This window comes from Notamacropus eugenii, chromosome 1 (genome assembly GCF_028372415.1).
Source record: "Notamacropus eugenii isolate mMacEug1 chromosome 1, mMacEug1.pri_v2, whole genome shotgun sequence".
Lineage (NCBI taxonomy): Eukaryota > Metazoa > Chordata > Mammalia > Diprotodontia > Macropodidae > Notamacropus > Notamacropus eugenii.
Window position 1 is genome coordinate 693747258 of NC_092872.1, and position 17751 is coordinate 693765008.

At 43.4% G+C, this 17751-nt stretch overlaps 1 protein-coding gene across 1 annotated transcript in view; it reads right to left on the minus strand.

Moving 5' to 3' along the window:
* NAE1 (NEDD8 activating enzyme E1 subunit 1) overlaps nt 1–17503 on the minus strand; it is a 53014-nt gene extending 35511 nt beyond the window's left edge. Inside the window, exons 1-4 of the mRNA XM_072635945.1 lie at nt 17324–17503; nt 5127–5230; nt 4929–4989; nt 184–214 (exon numbers count right to left, since the gene is read on the minus strand). Coding sequence (XP_072492046.1) covers nt 184–214; nt 4929–4989; nt 5127–5230; nt 17324–17382 — 255 coding nt within the window. The 5' untranslated portion in view covers nt 17383–17503. The remainder of the gene's footprint in view (nt 1–183; nt 215–4928; nt 4990–5126; nt 5231–17323) is intronic.
* Between the last annotated feature and the right edge of the window lie 248 nt (nt 17504–17751).

A 17751-nucleotide genomic window follows, 5' to 3' on the forward strand; every position in this document is an offset into this window, starting at 1 on the left:
TATACATCTATTATATATACTTACATATTTAAATTTTTTATAACTACCCAAAAGTTACATAGGGATGTTTCCATTTTCAGAATTATCTGATTCAAGTTTTTTCACTCTGAACTAATAAAGTTCTGCAGGATTACCAAGCAAGACAGAAATACATTCAAATACATAGAGCAAACATGATTTTACCTTTCCAATACTGCTTCTTTGAAGAAAAAAACTAAAGATGACAAAATAAGAGAGAAATTAAAGTCTTATTTTACCATAAGGAAATATTGCACCACAAAGTAAATGTAGTTTATAACAGAAAAATAAAATTTCAAGTATTATTAAATAATAAACTTATTTCAGAGTTTAGCAGTTTTCTGGAAGAAAAAGACTAAAATTCCATAAGCAAGTCAAATGTTTCCTTACATAATGCTGATTTTCCTACTTCATATCTTTCCACATTTTAATCAAGATCAATAAAACAACTCTATGAGATGATTATATGGAGTGAGAAGTCCTGGCCAGACAGTCTGTGGCCAGTCAACTGATAGTGTAGGACTGGAAGCAAGCCTTGTCCTAAGGAGCACTATGCCTGAATGAACAAAGCTAAATAATCAGATTATGATAAATTTAAGGTAAGAAATAACAGTACTTTTATTTCACGCATGAAGTCAGACCAAAGAGCTATTTTTGAAAACATGGTTTTACTATTATATTTTTCTTATTCACTTAAGTTTGTCTAACATAAAGTATAGGAAAAAAAAAGAAAAGCCAGCATGTACTGCATTCATGTTATCCTTGAAGAGTCCCATTATTATTCTCTGAAAACACTCTCAAAGATTTTCTCAAATAATACAAATACTAGAAATTAAAACTGGGATATGCTTTGGAATAACTTTTCTTTTATAGTTCTACAAATTCTAATGCAATGTTCTTTCTCGTTCACAAATGTCTTTTTTAAATTTAAACTTATTTTATTTTTAAATTAAACCTCTTTTGGGAATGGGCGCCATGGGAAAACTTTTCCAAAGCACAAAGTAACTTCTCAGATTCAGTACAAGTCTTTTTTTCCCTAATCCTAGGATTGTTGCATATTCAAGAAAACAGTAGTAATAACTAATGCATGATTCAAAGTTTATAAAATTCAAAGATATCTTTAAAAAATGTATTTCATAGGGGTAACATGGTAGAACACTGAGCCAGGAATAAGAAGGCCTGCTCTAATATAAACTTTGTAACTTTTTAGTAATATGACCCCTGTAGTTAACTCTTCTACATCTTTCTGAAAGTCCTCATAAGAACAAGTCCAGAAGACACTCTTGAGTGGCCCTTCAGGTCCTGGCCTGTGTGAGCCCAATAGTTACCCATCTTGTGTTCCTATTTTTTTCCTTCCAATAGAATGTAAGCTCCCTGAGGGCAGGGATTGTTTTGTTTTTGTATTTGTGTCCCCAAAGTCTAGCAGCAGAGTCTTCAAGATAGTAGGTGCTTAATAAATTCTTGTTAAACTGAATCATGTGACTAGTCTATTTCTTTTTTCTGGTCATATATACCCTTCATTGCACTTCTCCATGCAAGTCCTTCTTGATAATATGCTGACACTTGCATCTAGCCACTGGACAGCTTTCTGTTGTTCTTTGGGGTCACCCGCAATTGTGAACTTCTGAGATTATGGTATTCCATGACTCAGTGTCACAGATCATTCCCAGGAGAATACTGATGTAGCAAAGGATTCCTGCAAACATGACACAATTTCCTTAATGTGGTCCAGATCAATCTCTCTTCCTATATAATCCACTGCCCCTACTGTCCACTACCCGTCTCCCTCATCCAAGATATATATATACAAATGGATTAACTCTGATGAGTTACACATCCATGTATAAGTCACAATCTAGTCAACAGGTGTTCTTTATCCAATTTTGGTTTTTTTTGTATCACTAAACCAATCTCCACTGAGTAATCACAGCTATCATTTAGAATGCTCTGAAAAGGATTAAAGCAATTAGCACAAAGTCACAGGTAAACAAGAGCATCTTTAAAATCTCCTTGTCAAGAAAGCATCTCTCTACTAGACAACGATTACTTTGTATGGGACATCCTTTTCAAGACAATGGTGAACATCCTGGATGTCTGTCTCTAGTTTGGATGCTCCTCTTGATATTAAAATTTATCAGTCTGTTGAAGTTATCTACGTGGTTGGACAGGTCATGTAATTTTGTAGGCTATAAATATATGCCTATAGACTCGTTGGGTAGTCTTAAAAATTGGAATATTTTTGTAATCTTTAAATACTTTACCCAGATGACTCAAGGGCTCTTATATAATCCGCAAACAACAGACAAACAGTGCCCCTATATTCTTTATACATCAGTGAAGATATGAAAATGGTAGAAAATTGAGAAAGTCTGATCATCCCCTTCTCCTAATTTACTTAAGGAAAGCTTCAATATTTATATGGCCCTTCCTCAAAGATTTTAGAAAGATGAAAAAGTAGATATGGTAGAAGGAAGGGGAAAATAAGCATTTATACAGCATCTACTATATGCCAGGCACTGGGCTAGGTGCTATACAAATATTATCTCATTTGAGATAGTATTTACTACAGTTATATACAGGATAGGAGTTACTAATGGTCTTTGTGAATCACCTATTTTTGGTAACTACTATCCATAATCTTTCTCGTTCTTCTGGGATCCTCTCCTCTTTGGGATACCTTGAAAATTAACTCCTAAGGACTTTAAAACAGTTTTGTCTCTCACATGTGTCCCTCCTTTTCTTTGTCAGGTCCAGCTCTTCCCAATTTCTTCTTCTTAAGTACCTTGGCTGCTGTCACTACTTTATGAAGCTATTCTGTCCATAATAAATTATCTTCCATATTTTGTATTCCAAAATGGTAACATGCCTGATTAGCATGTCTGTCTCTCCATTTGGCAAGGAACTCAGGCATACACTGAAGAAGGTGATCTCTAGGCTCTTTGGACCTCCTCATTGTGATAACTTTTATAATGGTTCTTCTTCAAGAAATGAAAAGAGTCACTATCTTTATTTTTGTCCATTTCCCATTTTTCAGAGTCAACAAGCTTATTTAAATAGGTCTGGCTGGAGGATGCTTCATTGCATGCAGTGTCCTCATCTTTATCTTTTTTCTAAGTTGATATACTGATTTATGAGGCAATGATCTGACTCTATACAGACACCTGATTTTGTAATGACTCCCACAAAGCTTATCAGTGATTTCCTTTCTCAGATATATTTAATTTCATTTTTGTTAATATTGTTCTATTTGCCACATTTAGCATGTTCTGATGATCAGCTGAAGAAAGTACTTATGATATAAAGATATGAGGCTGCCAAATAGTCTCTAAACCTTAGGTCTTTTTCCCTTCTTGACCCTAAGTCATATTTTTTAATAATTTTCCATGTCTTATTCTGTGTCCAACTTCCTATTATAGTCAATGAATATTAAGATTTGATTAACCTGATTTAGAGAATACAGAATATGCTTCTCCTCACTTCTGCCTCCAAGAATCCCTCTCTTCTTTCAAGAGTCCAAGTACCACCTTTTACGTAATGCCTTTCCTGACCCTCACCAACTACTAGTATCCCCCTATGCAACTATCTCGTAACATTCTGTATTTATTCCCCTTATATTTAGTCTGTATAAATGTACATCCATACTTGTTGCATCCCCTGTTAGAATGGAAGTTTCTTGAGAAAGGAAATCATTGGGCTATTTATGTTTGTATCTCCAGTAGCCAGCACAGAGCAGGACACAGAGCAGGCACTTAATAAAGCTTTCTGACTCAATGATCCTTTACAGAATTTTCCCATACACTCACCTGCTACAGAAATTGGAATCTAACTTACCATCATACCTTCATGGCAGTTTGTTTACTTATATATGCTTATAAGTATCACAAGGCAAAATTGCCAAATAACTCACAAAATGATGCTTTTGTTTCCTGCAGAAACATGATTAAATCTATTCCTTCATTCACCCTAGAGAAGAACTTGCAAGCCATGCTTCCAGTTACATGCAACTTCTTTTTGTTATCTCGTTTTTCATTTGTAGCAAGAATGCCAATATTTACGTGACTCTGTACCTCCCATAATATATCTATGCAGTGATATTTGGACAAAGATTGTGTACTTAAGAGTATCAAGGGTTAAATTAATATTTGTTTTCTTAGCAACTCCACCCATCTTTTGCTACTGGCAGTGCAAAAGTAGAAAGGGTCACACAGGTCCAGGGGCTTGTTTTATATGGTTTCCCTTTCATAGGTAACTGTAGCCTAAAATTCATCACAGAGTAGCCAATTTGCTGATGATGAACCTTCTAAACATTTAGCTGACAGGACTGCAGACAGCAGAAATCATCTATTGCCAGGACAGTACTCAAAGCCTTTCCAGTTAAGTAGAGTCTATCAGAGCTCATGTTTTACTGGAATAGTCTTTTGAGAATCAAGGTTCACCTCCATGCCCCGTGCCTCTACTGTTATAGGACTTCTGTGGCAGTACAAACATTATTATGACCTTTTTACAGATGATGAAATAGAGGGACAGAGAAGATAATCATCAGAAGACAATTATCTGCAGAAGATAATTATTTGCAGAAATAGCAGAACTAGTAGTCCATCCCAGGACTCTGGATTTCATCTCCAATACTCTTCTCTTGTACCAAACAGACTGGTTCATACTAGAGTAGACAAGGCCTTGCTCAAACCTACTCAGATCAATTAAGATGATCTACTTGAAAACACTCTGTAAATTGTAAAACACTAAATAAATGTAAAACATCATTTTTATGTGACTTGATCATACATTTAAATGTACATGCTTTATTACAAACTTGTAAGTATACAAGATATTTTGGAAGTAAAACTGTTTCACAGGAAAAGAAACAAACATAATTCTCAATGTGTGTATTTATGGAAAAGTCAACCTACTTATTTCCAGCATCTTCTCCGCTGACCTGATTTCCATCAACAATTGTAAATGAGCCGATACCTTTGGGGGAAAGAAAAGTCAAATATGTGTGTCTATATACATACATATGTGTGCATGCTTATATGTATATGTTCACATATATGCATATATACATATTTATAATATTCCCACACAATTGTATAATTCATATGCATTACCTGGTAAGACCAGATTTTTCAGAATTTCTGTTCCTGTGGCTGTTGCATTTATTAGGCAAACATGAGCAGATTCCAAAGCTTCTTGTCCATGATCACCCCATAATCTATAAAACAAGAAGCAAAGAAATTTCAAATATTTTTGCAGTTTCACACAAAGAGGTCCCAAAAACTTAAAAGGGCACAGAAAATTTTTAGATACACTTTATTGCTCATTAACAAGGAAAGAGTATCTTCAACTTTAATGTAAATCTTTCTATAGCTAACTCTTTTCCTTATTAACATACTGACTATTAATAATCCCTATAATTGTACCCATAATAAATTCAAATGACAAAGTACAAATAAGCAAAAAAGTACTTGAGAGGTATATTATTACCTGTTATACTCATTTGTATAAAAAAAAAGCAGTGATATGATAACTGATCAAGGCTAATGATAAATGGGTCAGAGGAGTCAGGTAGCTACAAAATATGGCTACAGAGCACAGAATGGATGACTGAGATAAAGTTGGATGATTGGGATACAAGGAAACAAGTTTGAATGAGAAAGTCAAGAAGGGATGAATAGAACACTAATGTAATATAGAGGTATCATTTTGTTGATTGAGTGATACTACAAGCTTATAACACCACTCCTTCCCCACAATCTTTTTCACCAGAGGGATGGATCTCACCCTGCATTATGCTGAGAAAATAGAGGCAATTCTCCATGAGCTCCCTCTTCTCCCTTTCTTTACATCTCACAATCCCTTGATATCATCCCCTGTTCTCTCCTTCTTTACTCTAGTCTCTGAAAAAATAAGATGGCCCTTTCTCTGAAAAAGGCTATTTCCTTGTACCCTTTATCTCATCCCTTCCTATCCTCTAGGACAGCTCCAATATTTACTATCTCTTTCTCTCTGATCTTCAATTTCTCCTTTTCTTCTGGTTCCTTCCCTCCTCCCTACAAATGCATTCAGGTCTCCACTATTCTCAGAAAACTCTTACTATACCCTATCATCCTTTCAAACTATCTTACAGCTCTCCCTTCCATTGCCAAACTCCTAGAAAAAGTTGTCTACATTGACTACCTCCACTTCTTCTCCTCTCATTCACCTCTCAATCTCTTCTGACCTCATCAATCAAGTGAAACTTCTCTCTCCAAAATGATTAATGCACTCTTTGTCACCAAAGTTAATTGCTTTTCTCTCAATCTTCACCCTTCTAGACCTCTCTGAAGCATTCGATACTCCTGACCTTCTCTGTTCTTGGATACTTTCATTACACTGCTACTGCTCTATCATGATTCTCCATCCTAGGTGACCATTCCTCAACTTCCTTTGCTGGATCATCACTCATATGCTATCCCTTCACGTATGCCTAAAAGGTTCTGTCCTAGGCCTTTCTTCTTTATCTACAAGCTGACTTTTTACAGCTGACTTCATGAGCTCTCATTGAATCACCGACCATTTCTATGCAGGTAACTCCCAGATCTATATCTCCAGCCCCAGGCTCACTCTAGTGCTCCAGTCTGGCCTCACCAACAGCCTACAGGACATTTTAATCTGCATATCTACAATGCATCTTAAAGTCAATGGGTCTAAAATAAAACTCATCAGCATTTCTCTCAAACCTAATCTTTTTCCAAGTTTTCCTATTTCTGTTGAGGGTAGCACTACTCAATCAGCTTACAAATCTGGCTGATTCTGCTTCCACAGAATGTCAGATCTGTCCTTTCTTTTCACTCACATGGCCACCATCCTCATTCAGGCCTTGATAACCCTGTACCTGGACTATTCTAACTGCCTTCTTTTTAAAATTATTATTTATTTTTTCAGTTAACAAGTATTTGTTTTTCCTCCCTATCCCACCCTCCCAAGAGGGGGAATAAAGTAAACAAAAAACCCTCACAAAAAATATGACTGATCAAACAAAGCAAATTCCAACCCTGGTTATGTATAAATGTATGTCTTAGTCCCTCCTTTCTGTCAGGATGTGGGCAGTGTATTTCATCAGTCCTCTGGAACCAGAGCTGGTCATTGCACTGATCAGTTCTTAACTTTTTCTGAGTTGTCTCTTTACCACATTGCTACGACTGCATAAACTGTTCTCTGGTGTCACTTACTTCACTCTGCATCAGTTCATACAAATCTTCCCAGGTCACTCAGCAACTGCTCCTTTTGTCATTTTTTATGGTGCAATAATGTTTCATTACCCTCAAATACCGTAATTTGTTGAGCCATTCCCCAGTTGATAGGTACCCCTTTAGTTTCCAGCTCTCTGACACCACAAAAAAGAGCTGTTATAAATGTTTTTACATACATGGGTCCTTTTCCTCTTGCTCTGATGTCTTTGAGGTATATTGGCCTAGTACTGGTTATCTCTGTGTCAAAATAAATGCACATTTTAGTAATTTGTTGGGTCCACTTCCAAATAGCTTTCCAGAATGACTGGTCTACTTCATAGCTCTCCCAACAATACATTAATGTACTTTTTTTCCCTCAACCTCTTCAAAATCTGTCATTTTCTTCTGTCAACTTTGTGAAACTGGAGTGTGTGTGTGAGTGTTGCTTTAATTTCTATTTCTCTAAGTGTTTGGCATTTTTTTGTAATTTGGCTATTGATAGCTTGGATTTATTCCTTTGAAAACCACTTGTTCTTATCTCTTAAGCATTTATCAATTAAGTAATAGAGCTTATTCTTACCAAATGATCAGTATTAGTATAACATAACTGGGTGGCACAGTGGATAGAGGGATGGGACTTGAAGTCAGAAAGACCTGAGTCTGAATCTTTTAACTTTATCAGATAAACCTGCTGCAAATGTTGTTTTACCTCCACTTAACTATTTCCCTTCTAATCTTAGTTGTATTAAACTGACACTCTTTTTAAAATTAATTTTTTTCAATTGACAAAAATCCTCTTTCTCTCTTTCCCACTGCCACTGAAAAAGAAAAACAAAACCTCTGCAATACCCCTCTATCTTATTAGATTCCCTCTATGACCCCTGATGATGATGATTATGAGTGGATATATGTATCATCTCCCCATATTAGAAAGTAAATAGTTCATCCTTGCTTTGCTTAGTCTCTTATATTTGCTCACTCGTATTTTACCATTTTCAGTTTCTTTTACCTCCTCTTGCCTCTCCTTGCTTCCTCTTCTGGCCTTTACATCAGGTATACTTGGAAATCCTCTTTCATTAAAAGCCCATTTTCCCTCCTATATGATTATACTTAATTTTGCTGGCTAAATTATTCTTGGTTAAAAGTCTAGTCAGAGTGGGGAACCTTTGGCCTCGAGGCCACATATGGCCTTCTAAGTCCTTGGGTGCAGTCTTTCAACAGAATCCAACTTTTAGAGAACATATCCTTTTATTAAGGGGATTTGTTTTGTGAAGTTTGGATTCAGTCAAAGGGATGCACAGAGTGCCACACCTCAAGGCTGAAGGTTCCTTACCCCTGTCTTTTGCTTCTGGAATATCATGTTCTAAGCTCTCTGCTCCTTTTTATTGGAGACCGCTAAATCATGCATGCTCTGGGCTGTGGCACTTCAGTACTTCTTTCTAGCTACTTTACAGCATTTTTTTGTCTTTGACCTGGAAGTTCTAGATTTTAGTTACAATATTCCTGGGGCTTTTTATTTTGAGCTTTATTTCAGGAGGTGACAAATGGATTTCTATTTTAACTTTGTTCTCTGGCTCCAGGGGATCCGGGCAGTTTTCTTATAGGATTTCTTGAAATCACAAGCTCTTTTTTTTGGTCATTGGCCTTGAAGTAGTCCAATGATCCTTAAATTATCTCTCTTTAATCTGTTTTCCAGGTCAGTTGGTTTTTATATAAGATACTTTACACTTTCTTCTATTTTTTCCAGTCTTTTGAGTTTGCTTTAATATTCATTATTGTTTCATGTGATAACTAACTTCTATTCATTCCTTTCTAATTTTCAAGGAGTCTGCTGTTTAGGTAAGGTTTTCTACTTTTGTGCCAAGCTATTCATTCTCTTCCATTTTATTTTCATAACTTTCATTTCTTTTCCAATTGCTTCCTCTAGCATTCTCATGCATTTAGAGAATCATTTTTTTTTTTAGCTATTTTTAAAATTTCTTGCTTCATTTCTTTTAGGAATTCTAATTGAACTTATGCCCAAGTGGTGTTTTTCTGAGACTTTGCTTTATAGATATTTTTGGGTCATTCTCTTCTGGGTCTGGGTCTTGAGGATCCCTTTAATAGATTTTTATGGTAGGATTCTTTTCTTTTTTTTTAATTTACTTATTCTTCAAGTTTTACTTACTGACTTCAGATTTTGTGTTAAGGTCAAAGATGTGGTGAAAGCCACTCAACTGCTGCATGCTTCTGTATTTGCTCCTGATTCAATACATAGCCTAGGGCCTTTGGCTGTTCCTTGCCCTGGGCTAGCATTCCTAAGTATAAATCCCCTCTTCAGTCCATACTGGATCTGTCACTAAGCACTAGGTGGATATTAAACAACAGAGCTGCCAACTGGCAGGTATTTCTTCCAATTGGCAAATGATTCTTCTCCTTCAAAAGGTCAGGCCTCTCTGGGTCAGATCTGGAACCTCTTCTTGCCCTGGTGCACAGGTACAGGCAAGCCCTCTTTGAGTCCTGTGCTAGAATGCTCTGTGCATTCTCTCTTCTTCATTAAACCCTACACCCAGTGTCTATACACCTTGTTTCCCTGTGCCGGAGAATGATCCCCTGTGATTTTTTTTCTTAGATTTCCCAATCAAGACTTAGTCTGTTGCACACTCTAAATTTTTGTAGAATAGTTATGGGGGAGAATTCAGCTATAGTCTTCTATCATGTCTGGTCTCCTGTGGTAGCCTTATAATTGCTCTTTTGGCTGCAGGCAAAATCCAGTCTATCCTTCATCTAGCTGCTAAAGTGATATTCCTAAAGAACAGGTGTGACTAGGGGCAGGGCCAAGATGGCAGAGTAGAAAGACGCACATGCACTAGCTCTTCCCAAAAGCCCATAAATACCTGTAAAGAAAGACTCTCAACAAATTCTAGAGCAGCAGAAGCCACAGAACAACGGAGTGGAGGAGATTTCCAGCCCAGGGTGACCAGAAAGGCAGACGGGAAAGGTCTGTTGAGCCCAGCCTTGGCCACAGGCACAGTGCCTGGAGGAGGACCCAAGCAGGCCTCGGGGGTAGAATCCCCAGCGGCAGTAGGTTTACAGATCCCTCAACCTACAGGCCCCAAAGGTCAGTGACAGGATTTTTTCAGCTGGAAGAGAAGGAAGCAGGGTCTTCCCATAGCTCAGGCTCTGGCAGCAGAGGCATCAGGTGACAGCAGCTCCCACAGAAGCCTGAACCCACTGTTGGATCATAAAGCCCCTGAGGGAACTGAGCAGCTAATCCTAACCTCAGCTCTGTGTGGCAGCCCACCCCCCTGGGTTGAAAGCCCATGTGGGAATTGAGCAGCTTATCTGAATCTCAGTCCCCAGTGCTGCCTTGCTGGAATTGGAGGCCAGGTGATTGTGGAAAGCAAACTACTACTCACAGATTCTGGGCACAAAAGTTTCTGATTGCTCCCAGACCAGTGTACACACTTGATTGTGCCACCTTGGAGGAACTGAGATCTTACAGATCCCCAGAGTATATCCTACTCTTGACAAAGGACTCAAAAGTCAAGTAACTGGTTGGGAAAATGCCCCCAAAAAGGAAAAAAAATAAGACTAAAGATGATTACTTCCTTGGTGAACAAATATCTTCTCCCATCCTTTCAGATGAGGAAGAACAATGCTTACCATAAGGGAAAGACATAGAAGTCAAGGCTTCAGTATCCCAAACATCCACAATAAAAATTATGGGACTACCTGAAAGTCATGACCAAAAAAAGAACCTAGACATCATCTTTCATGAGATGATGAAGGAAAACTGCCCTGATATTCTAGAACCAGAGGGTAAAAGAAATATTGAAAGAATGCACTGATCACCTTCTGAAAGATATCCAAAAAGAGAAACTCCTAGGAACATTGCAGCCAAATTCCAGAGTTACCAGGTCAAGGAGAAAATATTGCAAGCAGCTAGAAAGAAACAATTTGAGTATTGTGGAAATACAATCAGAATAATACAAGATCTAGCAGCTTCTACATTAATGGATCGAAGGGCATGGAATATGATATTCCAGAAGTCAAGGGAACTAGGACTAAAACCAAGAATCACCTAACCAGCAAAACTGTGTATAATACTTCAGGGGAAAAATTGGTCTTTCAATGAAATAGAGGACTTTCAAGCATTCTTGATGAAAAGAACACAGCGGAAAAGAAAATTTGACTTTCAAACAAGAATCAAGAGAAGCATTAAAAGGTAAACAGCTATGAGAAATCATAAGGGACTTACTAAAGTTGAATTGTTTACATTCCTACATGGAAAGACAATATTTGTAACTCTTGAAACTTTTTTCAGTATCTGGGTAGTTGGTGGGATTATACAAACAACACACACACATAGAGAGAGAGACAGAGAGACAGAGCACAGAGTGAGTTGAATAGGAAAGGATCATAACTAAAAAAATAAAACTAAGGAGAGAGGAATATATTGGGAGGAGAAAGGGAGAAATGGAATGGGGCAAATTATCTCTCATAAAAGATGCAAGAAAAAGACTTTTCAATGGAGTGGAAAAAGAGGAGGAGTGAGAGGGAAAACATGAAGCTTACTCATCACATTTTACTCAAGGAAGGAATAAAATGCACACTCATTTTGGTATGAAAACCTACCTTACAATACAGAAAAGTGGGGCAGAAGGGGATAAGCAGGGTGGGGGGGATGATGGAAGGGAGGGCAATGGGAGGAGGGACCAATTAGAAGTCAACTCTCTTGGGGAGTGACAAGGTCAAAAGAGAGAACAGAAGAAATGGGGGGCAGGATAGGATGGAGGGAAATATAGTTAGTCTTACACAACATGACTATTATGGAAGTCATTTGCAAAACTACACATATATGGCCTATATTGAATTGTGCCTTCCCAATGGGGATGGGTAGGGAGGGAGGAAGGAAGAGAAGCTGGAACTCAAAGTTTTAGGAACAACTGTTGAGTATTGTTTTTGCATATAACTGGGAAATAAGAAATACAGGTAATGGGGTACAGAAATTTATCTTGCCCTACAGGACAAAAGAGAAGATGGAGATAAGGGAAGGGAGGGATGTTAGAACGGAGGGCAGATTGGTGGTAGGGGTAATTAGAATGCTCAGAGTTTTAGGGTAGGGGGAGGGGAGAGATGAGAAAATTTGGAACTCAAAATTTTGTGGAAATCAATGTTGAAAACTTAAAAATAAATAAATTAAAAAAAAACAAAAAAGAACAGGTATGACCATGTCAGTATCTGCTCATGGACTACTGTGGTTCCGTATTACCTGCAGCACCAAACACAAACTCTTCTGTTTGGCATCCAAGGCCCTTCACAACTTGGTTCCAATGTACCTTTCCAGGGTTATTAAAAGTAATTTCCCTTTACATACTCTACAATTAAGTCAAACTGACATTCAGATTGTTCCTTACACGATGGTTCATATTCAGTTTCTATGCTTTTTACAGGTTATGACTCAATCCCAGAACATGCTCCCTACTTACCTCTGTGATTTTCAGAATCCGGTCAGTTTAAATGAAACTTCCTATGTAAAACTCTTCCTAATCCCTGCACTTGTTAACCCTCTCCCCAAAAATTCCCTTCTAATTATTATGTGAATATATATATTATATCTACTTATATGCTTACAAGTTGTTTCTCCTGTTAGGAGGGAAACTCTTTCAGAGCAAGACTGTTTCTGATTTATCTTTGTATTTCCAGTGCCTAGCATGGGGCCTGGCACCTAGTAGGTGCTTAATAAATGCTTGGTGACCGACTGACTTTGGTGTAGCCCAATAGAATCTCACTTTCAGGGAATGTGCAAAACATGAATGCAATGTCACTGCACTGCTACTACCATCCTCACTGCTCATATCTATTCTCTGAAAACCAGTGAACAGTAAAGCTTGTTGAGGAGATGGATCTCTTACGAGAAAACAAAATGAAACTCGGCTTATGTTATTTGTATATTAACAATGCAGTCTGGAGAGCATACTTGAGGTGAGGTACTGCCCATTGCTTTGAACTTTGTGCCTAGCACAATCCGTTATACATAATTAATGTTTGTCAAATTACTTCTCCATCACATTCACTTATGCTCATACTGTAAAAGCCCAGATTTAATATTAAAAGTATGATTTCAGGGAATCTGCCTAATTGGCTCTCTTCTCAGGAATCTGAAGAGGAAGGATTGGCAACCATATTTTTAAGATTCTTGGAAGCAAGGAACTCTGTTTTATAAATTCTTGTTATCATTCACACTGTGGAACATACACATAATACTGCAATGTATGCACAATGAATTGTAAGGGAAAAACCCACAGGTACAACCCTACACTCAGTTACAGCCACCAGACACTGCCTATAATTAACTCCTGGGTAATGTTGTTTCAAGTTAGTGGAAAAGGCAAAAACTTCAAGAGAGATCTATAATTTTAACTTTTAAGGCTGAGGAATGAGAAAGAATGAAAAGGACAGGAAGACAAAAAGTCAGGAGAGGAGTAAAGGGTACCAGAAAGACTCCAGAAGTTAGAAGTCCCAATTTCTGGCCTCAGCCCTGCTATTAATGTCAATGTACCATTTAGCAAGTTTCTTGCCTTCTCTGAGCATCTGTTTGTTCATCAGTGAAGTCAGGCAGCTGAACTCATTGCCAAGGTCCTTTCCAGCTGTGCCATAGAGTGCTGACACTGAATCCCCCATCCTCATCTCTCCTCCTAAGTCAAGACTAGTACAGTCTGAGGATGGCTGGCAGGGTAGAGGTAAGGGAAGAACAGGAGGAAGGAAGAGGGTACAAAAGGTAAGTATTTTATTGGGGGAGGGAATCTCCTTTCCTAGAGGACCCTGAGACGGAAACATTCACCCACAAAGGAAGGCAAAAGAGCAGAGTGGAAGACACGGTAGAAAGAACATAAGATTTAGAGAGACAGCAGATCGATTTAAATCCTGGCTTTACTACTTTGGTACTTGTACAATAAGGGCAAGTCATTCTCTAGCATCAATTTCTTCACCTCTGGGTCTCTGAGATCTCTTCTAGCCCTAACATTGTGGGTGCTAATTTCTCTTCCTATTTTGAATGTTCTAATGCCCTTTTTGCTCTCACTTCCTTGGAAGCTCAAAGGTCTCTTCTTATTCTGACATTCTACATTCTAAAGACATTCTTGGTTCTAACTTCTGTTTTGGAATTCAACGCTCTAAGACCCCTGTCCTGAAAGTCAAAGATTTAAGACGCTTGTCTGCTCAGACATTCTATGTTCTGACATTCAATGCTCTAACATACTTGTTTGCCCAGACATTTTATGCTCCAACATTCAAGGCTCCTGGGCCTCTCCCCCTGCTCTGGCTCTCAAGGCTCCCAGGCCTCTCTCCCTGCTCTGACTCTCAAGGCTCCCAGGCCTCTCTCCCTGCTCTGACTCTCAAGGCTCCCGGGCCTCCCCCTGCTCTGACACTCAAGGCTCTGGCTCTCAAGGCTCCCAGGCCTCTCTCCCTGCTCTGACTCTCAAGGCTCCCGGGCCTCCCCCTGCTCTGACACTCAAGGCTCTGGCTCTCAAGGCTCCCAGGTCTTTCTCCCTGCTCTGACACTCAAGGCTCCCGGGCCTCCCCCTGCTCTGACACTCAAGGCTCCCGGGCCTCCCCCTGCTCTGACACTCAAGGCTCCCGGGCCTCCCCCTGCTCTGACACTCAAGGCTCCCGGGCCTCCCCCTGCTCTGGCTCTCAAGGTTCCCGGGCCTCCCCCTGCTCTGGCTCTCAAGGCTCCCGGGCCTCCCCCTGCTCTGACACTCAAGGCTCCCGGGCCTCTCCCCCTGCTCTGACACTCAAGGCTCCCGGGCCTCCCCCTGCTCTGACACTCAAGGCTCCCGGGCCTCTCCCCCTGCTCTGGCTCTCAAGGCTCCCGGGCCTCTCCCCCTGCTCTGATACTCAAGGCTCCCGGGCCTCTCCCCCTGCTCTGGCTCTCAAGGCTCCCGGGCCTCCCCCTGCTCTGACACTCAAGGCTCCCGGGCCTCTTCCCCTGCTCTGACACTCAAGACTCCCGGGCCTCTCCCCCTGCTCTGACACTCAAGGCTCCGGGGCCTCTCCCCCTGCTCTGGCACTCACGGCTCCCGGGCCTCCCCCTGCTCTGGCTCTCAAGGCTCCCGGGCCTCTCCCCCTGCTCTGACACTCAAGGCTCCCGGGCCTCCCCCTGCTCTGACACTCAAGGCTCCTGGGCCTCTCCCCCTGCTCTGGCTCTCAAGGCTCCCGGGCCTCTCCCCCTGCTCTGACACTCAAGGCTCCCGGGCCTCTCCCCCTGCTCTGATACTCAAGGCTCCCGGGCCTCTCCCCCTGCTCTGGCTCTCAAGGCTCCCGGGCCTCTCCCCCTGCTCTGACACTCAAGGCTCCCGGGCCTCCCCCTGCTCTGACACTCAAGGCTCCTGGGCCTCTCCCCCTGCTCTGACACTCAAGGCTCCCGGGCCTCCCCCTGCTCTGGCTCTCAAGGCTCTGACACTCAAAGCTCCAGGGCCTCCCCCTGCTCTGACACTCAAGGCTCCCGGGCCTCTCCCCCTGCTCTGACACTCAAGGCTCCCGGGCCTCTCCCCCTGCTCTGATACTCAAGGCTCCCGGGCCTCTCCCCCTGCTCTGGCTCTCAAGGCTCCCGGGCCTCCCCCTGCTCTGACACTCAAGGCTCCCGGGCCTCTCCCCCTGCTCTGACACTCAAGGCTCCCGGGCCTCTCCCCCTGCTCTGGCTCTCAAGGCTCCCGGGCCTCTCCCCCTGCTCTGACACTCAAGGCTCCCGGGCCTCCCCCTGCTCTGACACTCAAGGCTCCTGGGCCTCTCCCCCTGCTCTGACACTCAAGGCTCCCGGGCCTCCCCCTGCTCTGACACTCAAGGCTCCCGGGCCTCTCCCCCTGCTCTGACACTCAAGGCTCCCGGGCCTCTCCCCCTGCTCTGGCTCTCAAGGCTCCCGGGCCTCTCCCCCTGCTCTGACACTCAAGGCTCCCGGGCCTCCCCCTGCTCTGACACTCAAGGCTCCTGGGCCTCTCCCCCTGCTCTGACACTCAAGGCTCCCGGGCCTCCCCCTGCTCTGGCTCTCAAGGCTCTGACACTCAAAGCTCCAGGGCCTCCCCCTGCTCTGACACTCAAGGCTCCCGGGCCTCTCCCCCTGCTCTGGCTCTCAAGGCTCTGACACTCAAGGCTCCCGGGCCTCTCCCCCTGCTCTGGCACTCAAGGCTCCCGGGCCTCCCCCTGCTCTGGCTCTCAAGGCTCTGACACTCAAGGCTCCCGGGCCTCCCCCTGCTCTGACACTCAAGGCTCCCGGGCCTCCCCCTGCTCTGGCTCTCAAGGCTCTGACACTCAAGGCTCCCGGGCCTCCCCCTGCTCTGACACTCAAGGCTCCCGGGCCTCTCCCCCTGCTCTGGCACTCAAGGCTCCCGGGCCTCCCCCTGCTCTGGCTCTCAAGGCTCCCGGGCCTCCCCCTGCTCTGACACTCAAGGCTCCCGGGCCTCTCCCCCTGCTCTGACACTCAAGGCTCCCGGGCCTCCCCCTGCTCTGGCTCTCAAGGCTCCCGGGCCTCCCCCTGCTCTGGCTCTCAAGGCTCTGACACTCAAGGCTCCCGGGCCTCCCCCTGCTCTGACACTCAAGGCTCCCGGGCCTCTCCCCCTGCTCTGACACTCAAGGCTCCCGGGCCTCTCCCCCTGCTCTGACACTCAAGGCTCCCGGGCCTCCCCCTGCTCTGACACTCAAGGCTCCCGGGCCTCTCCCTGCTCTGACACTCAAGGCTCCCGGGCCTCCCCCTGCTCTGGCTCTCAAGGCTCCCGGGCCTCTCCCTGCTCTGACACTCAAGGCTCCCGGGCCTCCCCCTGCTCTGGCTCTCAAGGCTCCCGGGCCTCCCCTTGCTCTGACACTCAAGGCTTCCAGACCAGGGCCTCTCTTTCCAATCCAGGACCCTGAGGGGGCGGGCCCAGCCTGGCTCCTCCCAGGGGCTCGGGAGCCTCGAGGACAGCTGAGCCCGACGCGGGCGGGGGATAGGCCTTGGCGCCGGCTCCCTCTCGCCAGGCTGCTCCCTCGGGCCGCCCCGAGCCCGGCGTTCTCCTGGGCTGCCCGGCCCGGGTCAGGACTCGGCGGAGGTCGCTGCTGCCTCCTCACCCCCGTCTCACCTCAGCTGCCGGTCGTACTTCTGCTCCTTAGGCAGCTTTCCCGCCTCTGGCTGCGCCATGGTTCCGCTGGGCCCCGGCCTCACGTCCGCCGCACTCCCGCCCCGAAAGAGGGTCAGGCACCACAGCCCGGGTCCACCAGGCTGCCCCGCCCCCGCCGCGCAGGCGCACTACGCCCGGGCCAAGTTTTCCCCAGCCTTCGCGCAGCCGTCCAGTGTGCCCTTGCGTCCCCGCGCAGCCGCACTTTTCACGCTTCCTTTTCACCCTGCAGCTTCCTGAAGCCGCCAGCAGGGAACGCTAAAGGGCCGCGCACGCGCGAGGATTTCCGATGGGTAGGCGGGTCTCTGATCCTCCTAGCAGACCGGTGGCTTCAATTTCATTTCTCCTCCCAAACTCTCGGGTGTTCCTAGTCAGGACAGCCCTAGCAGCCT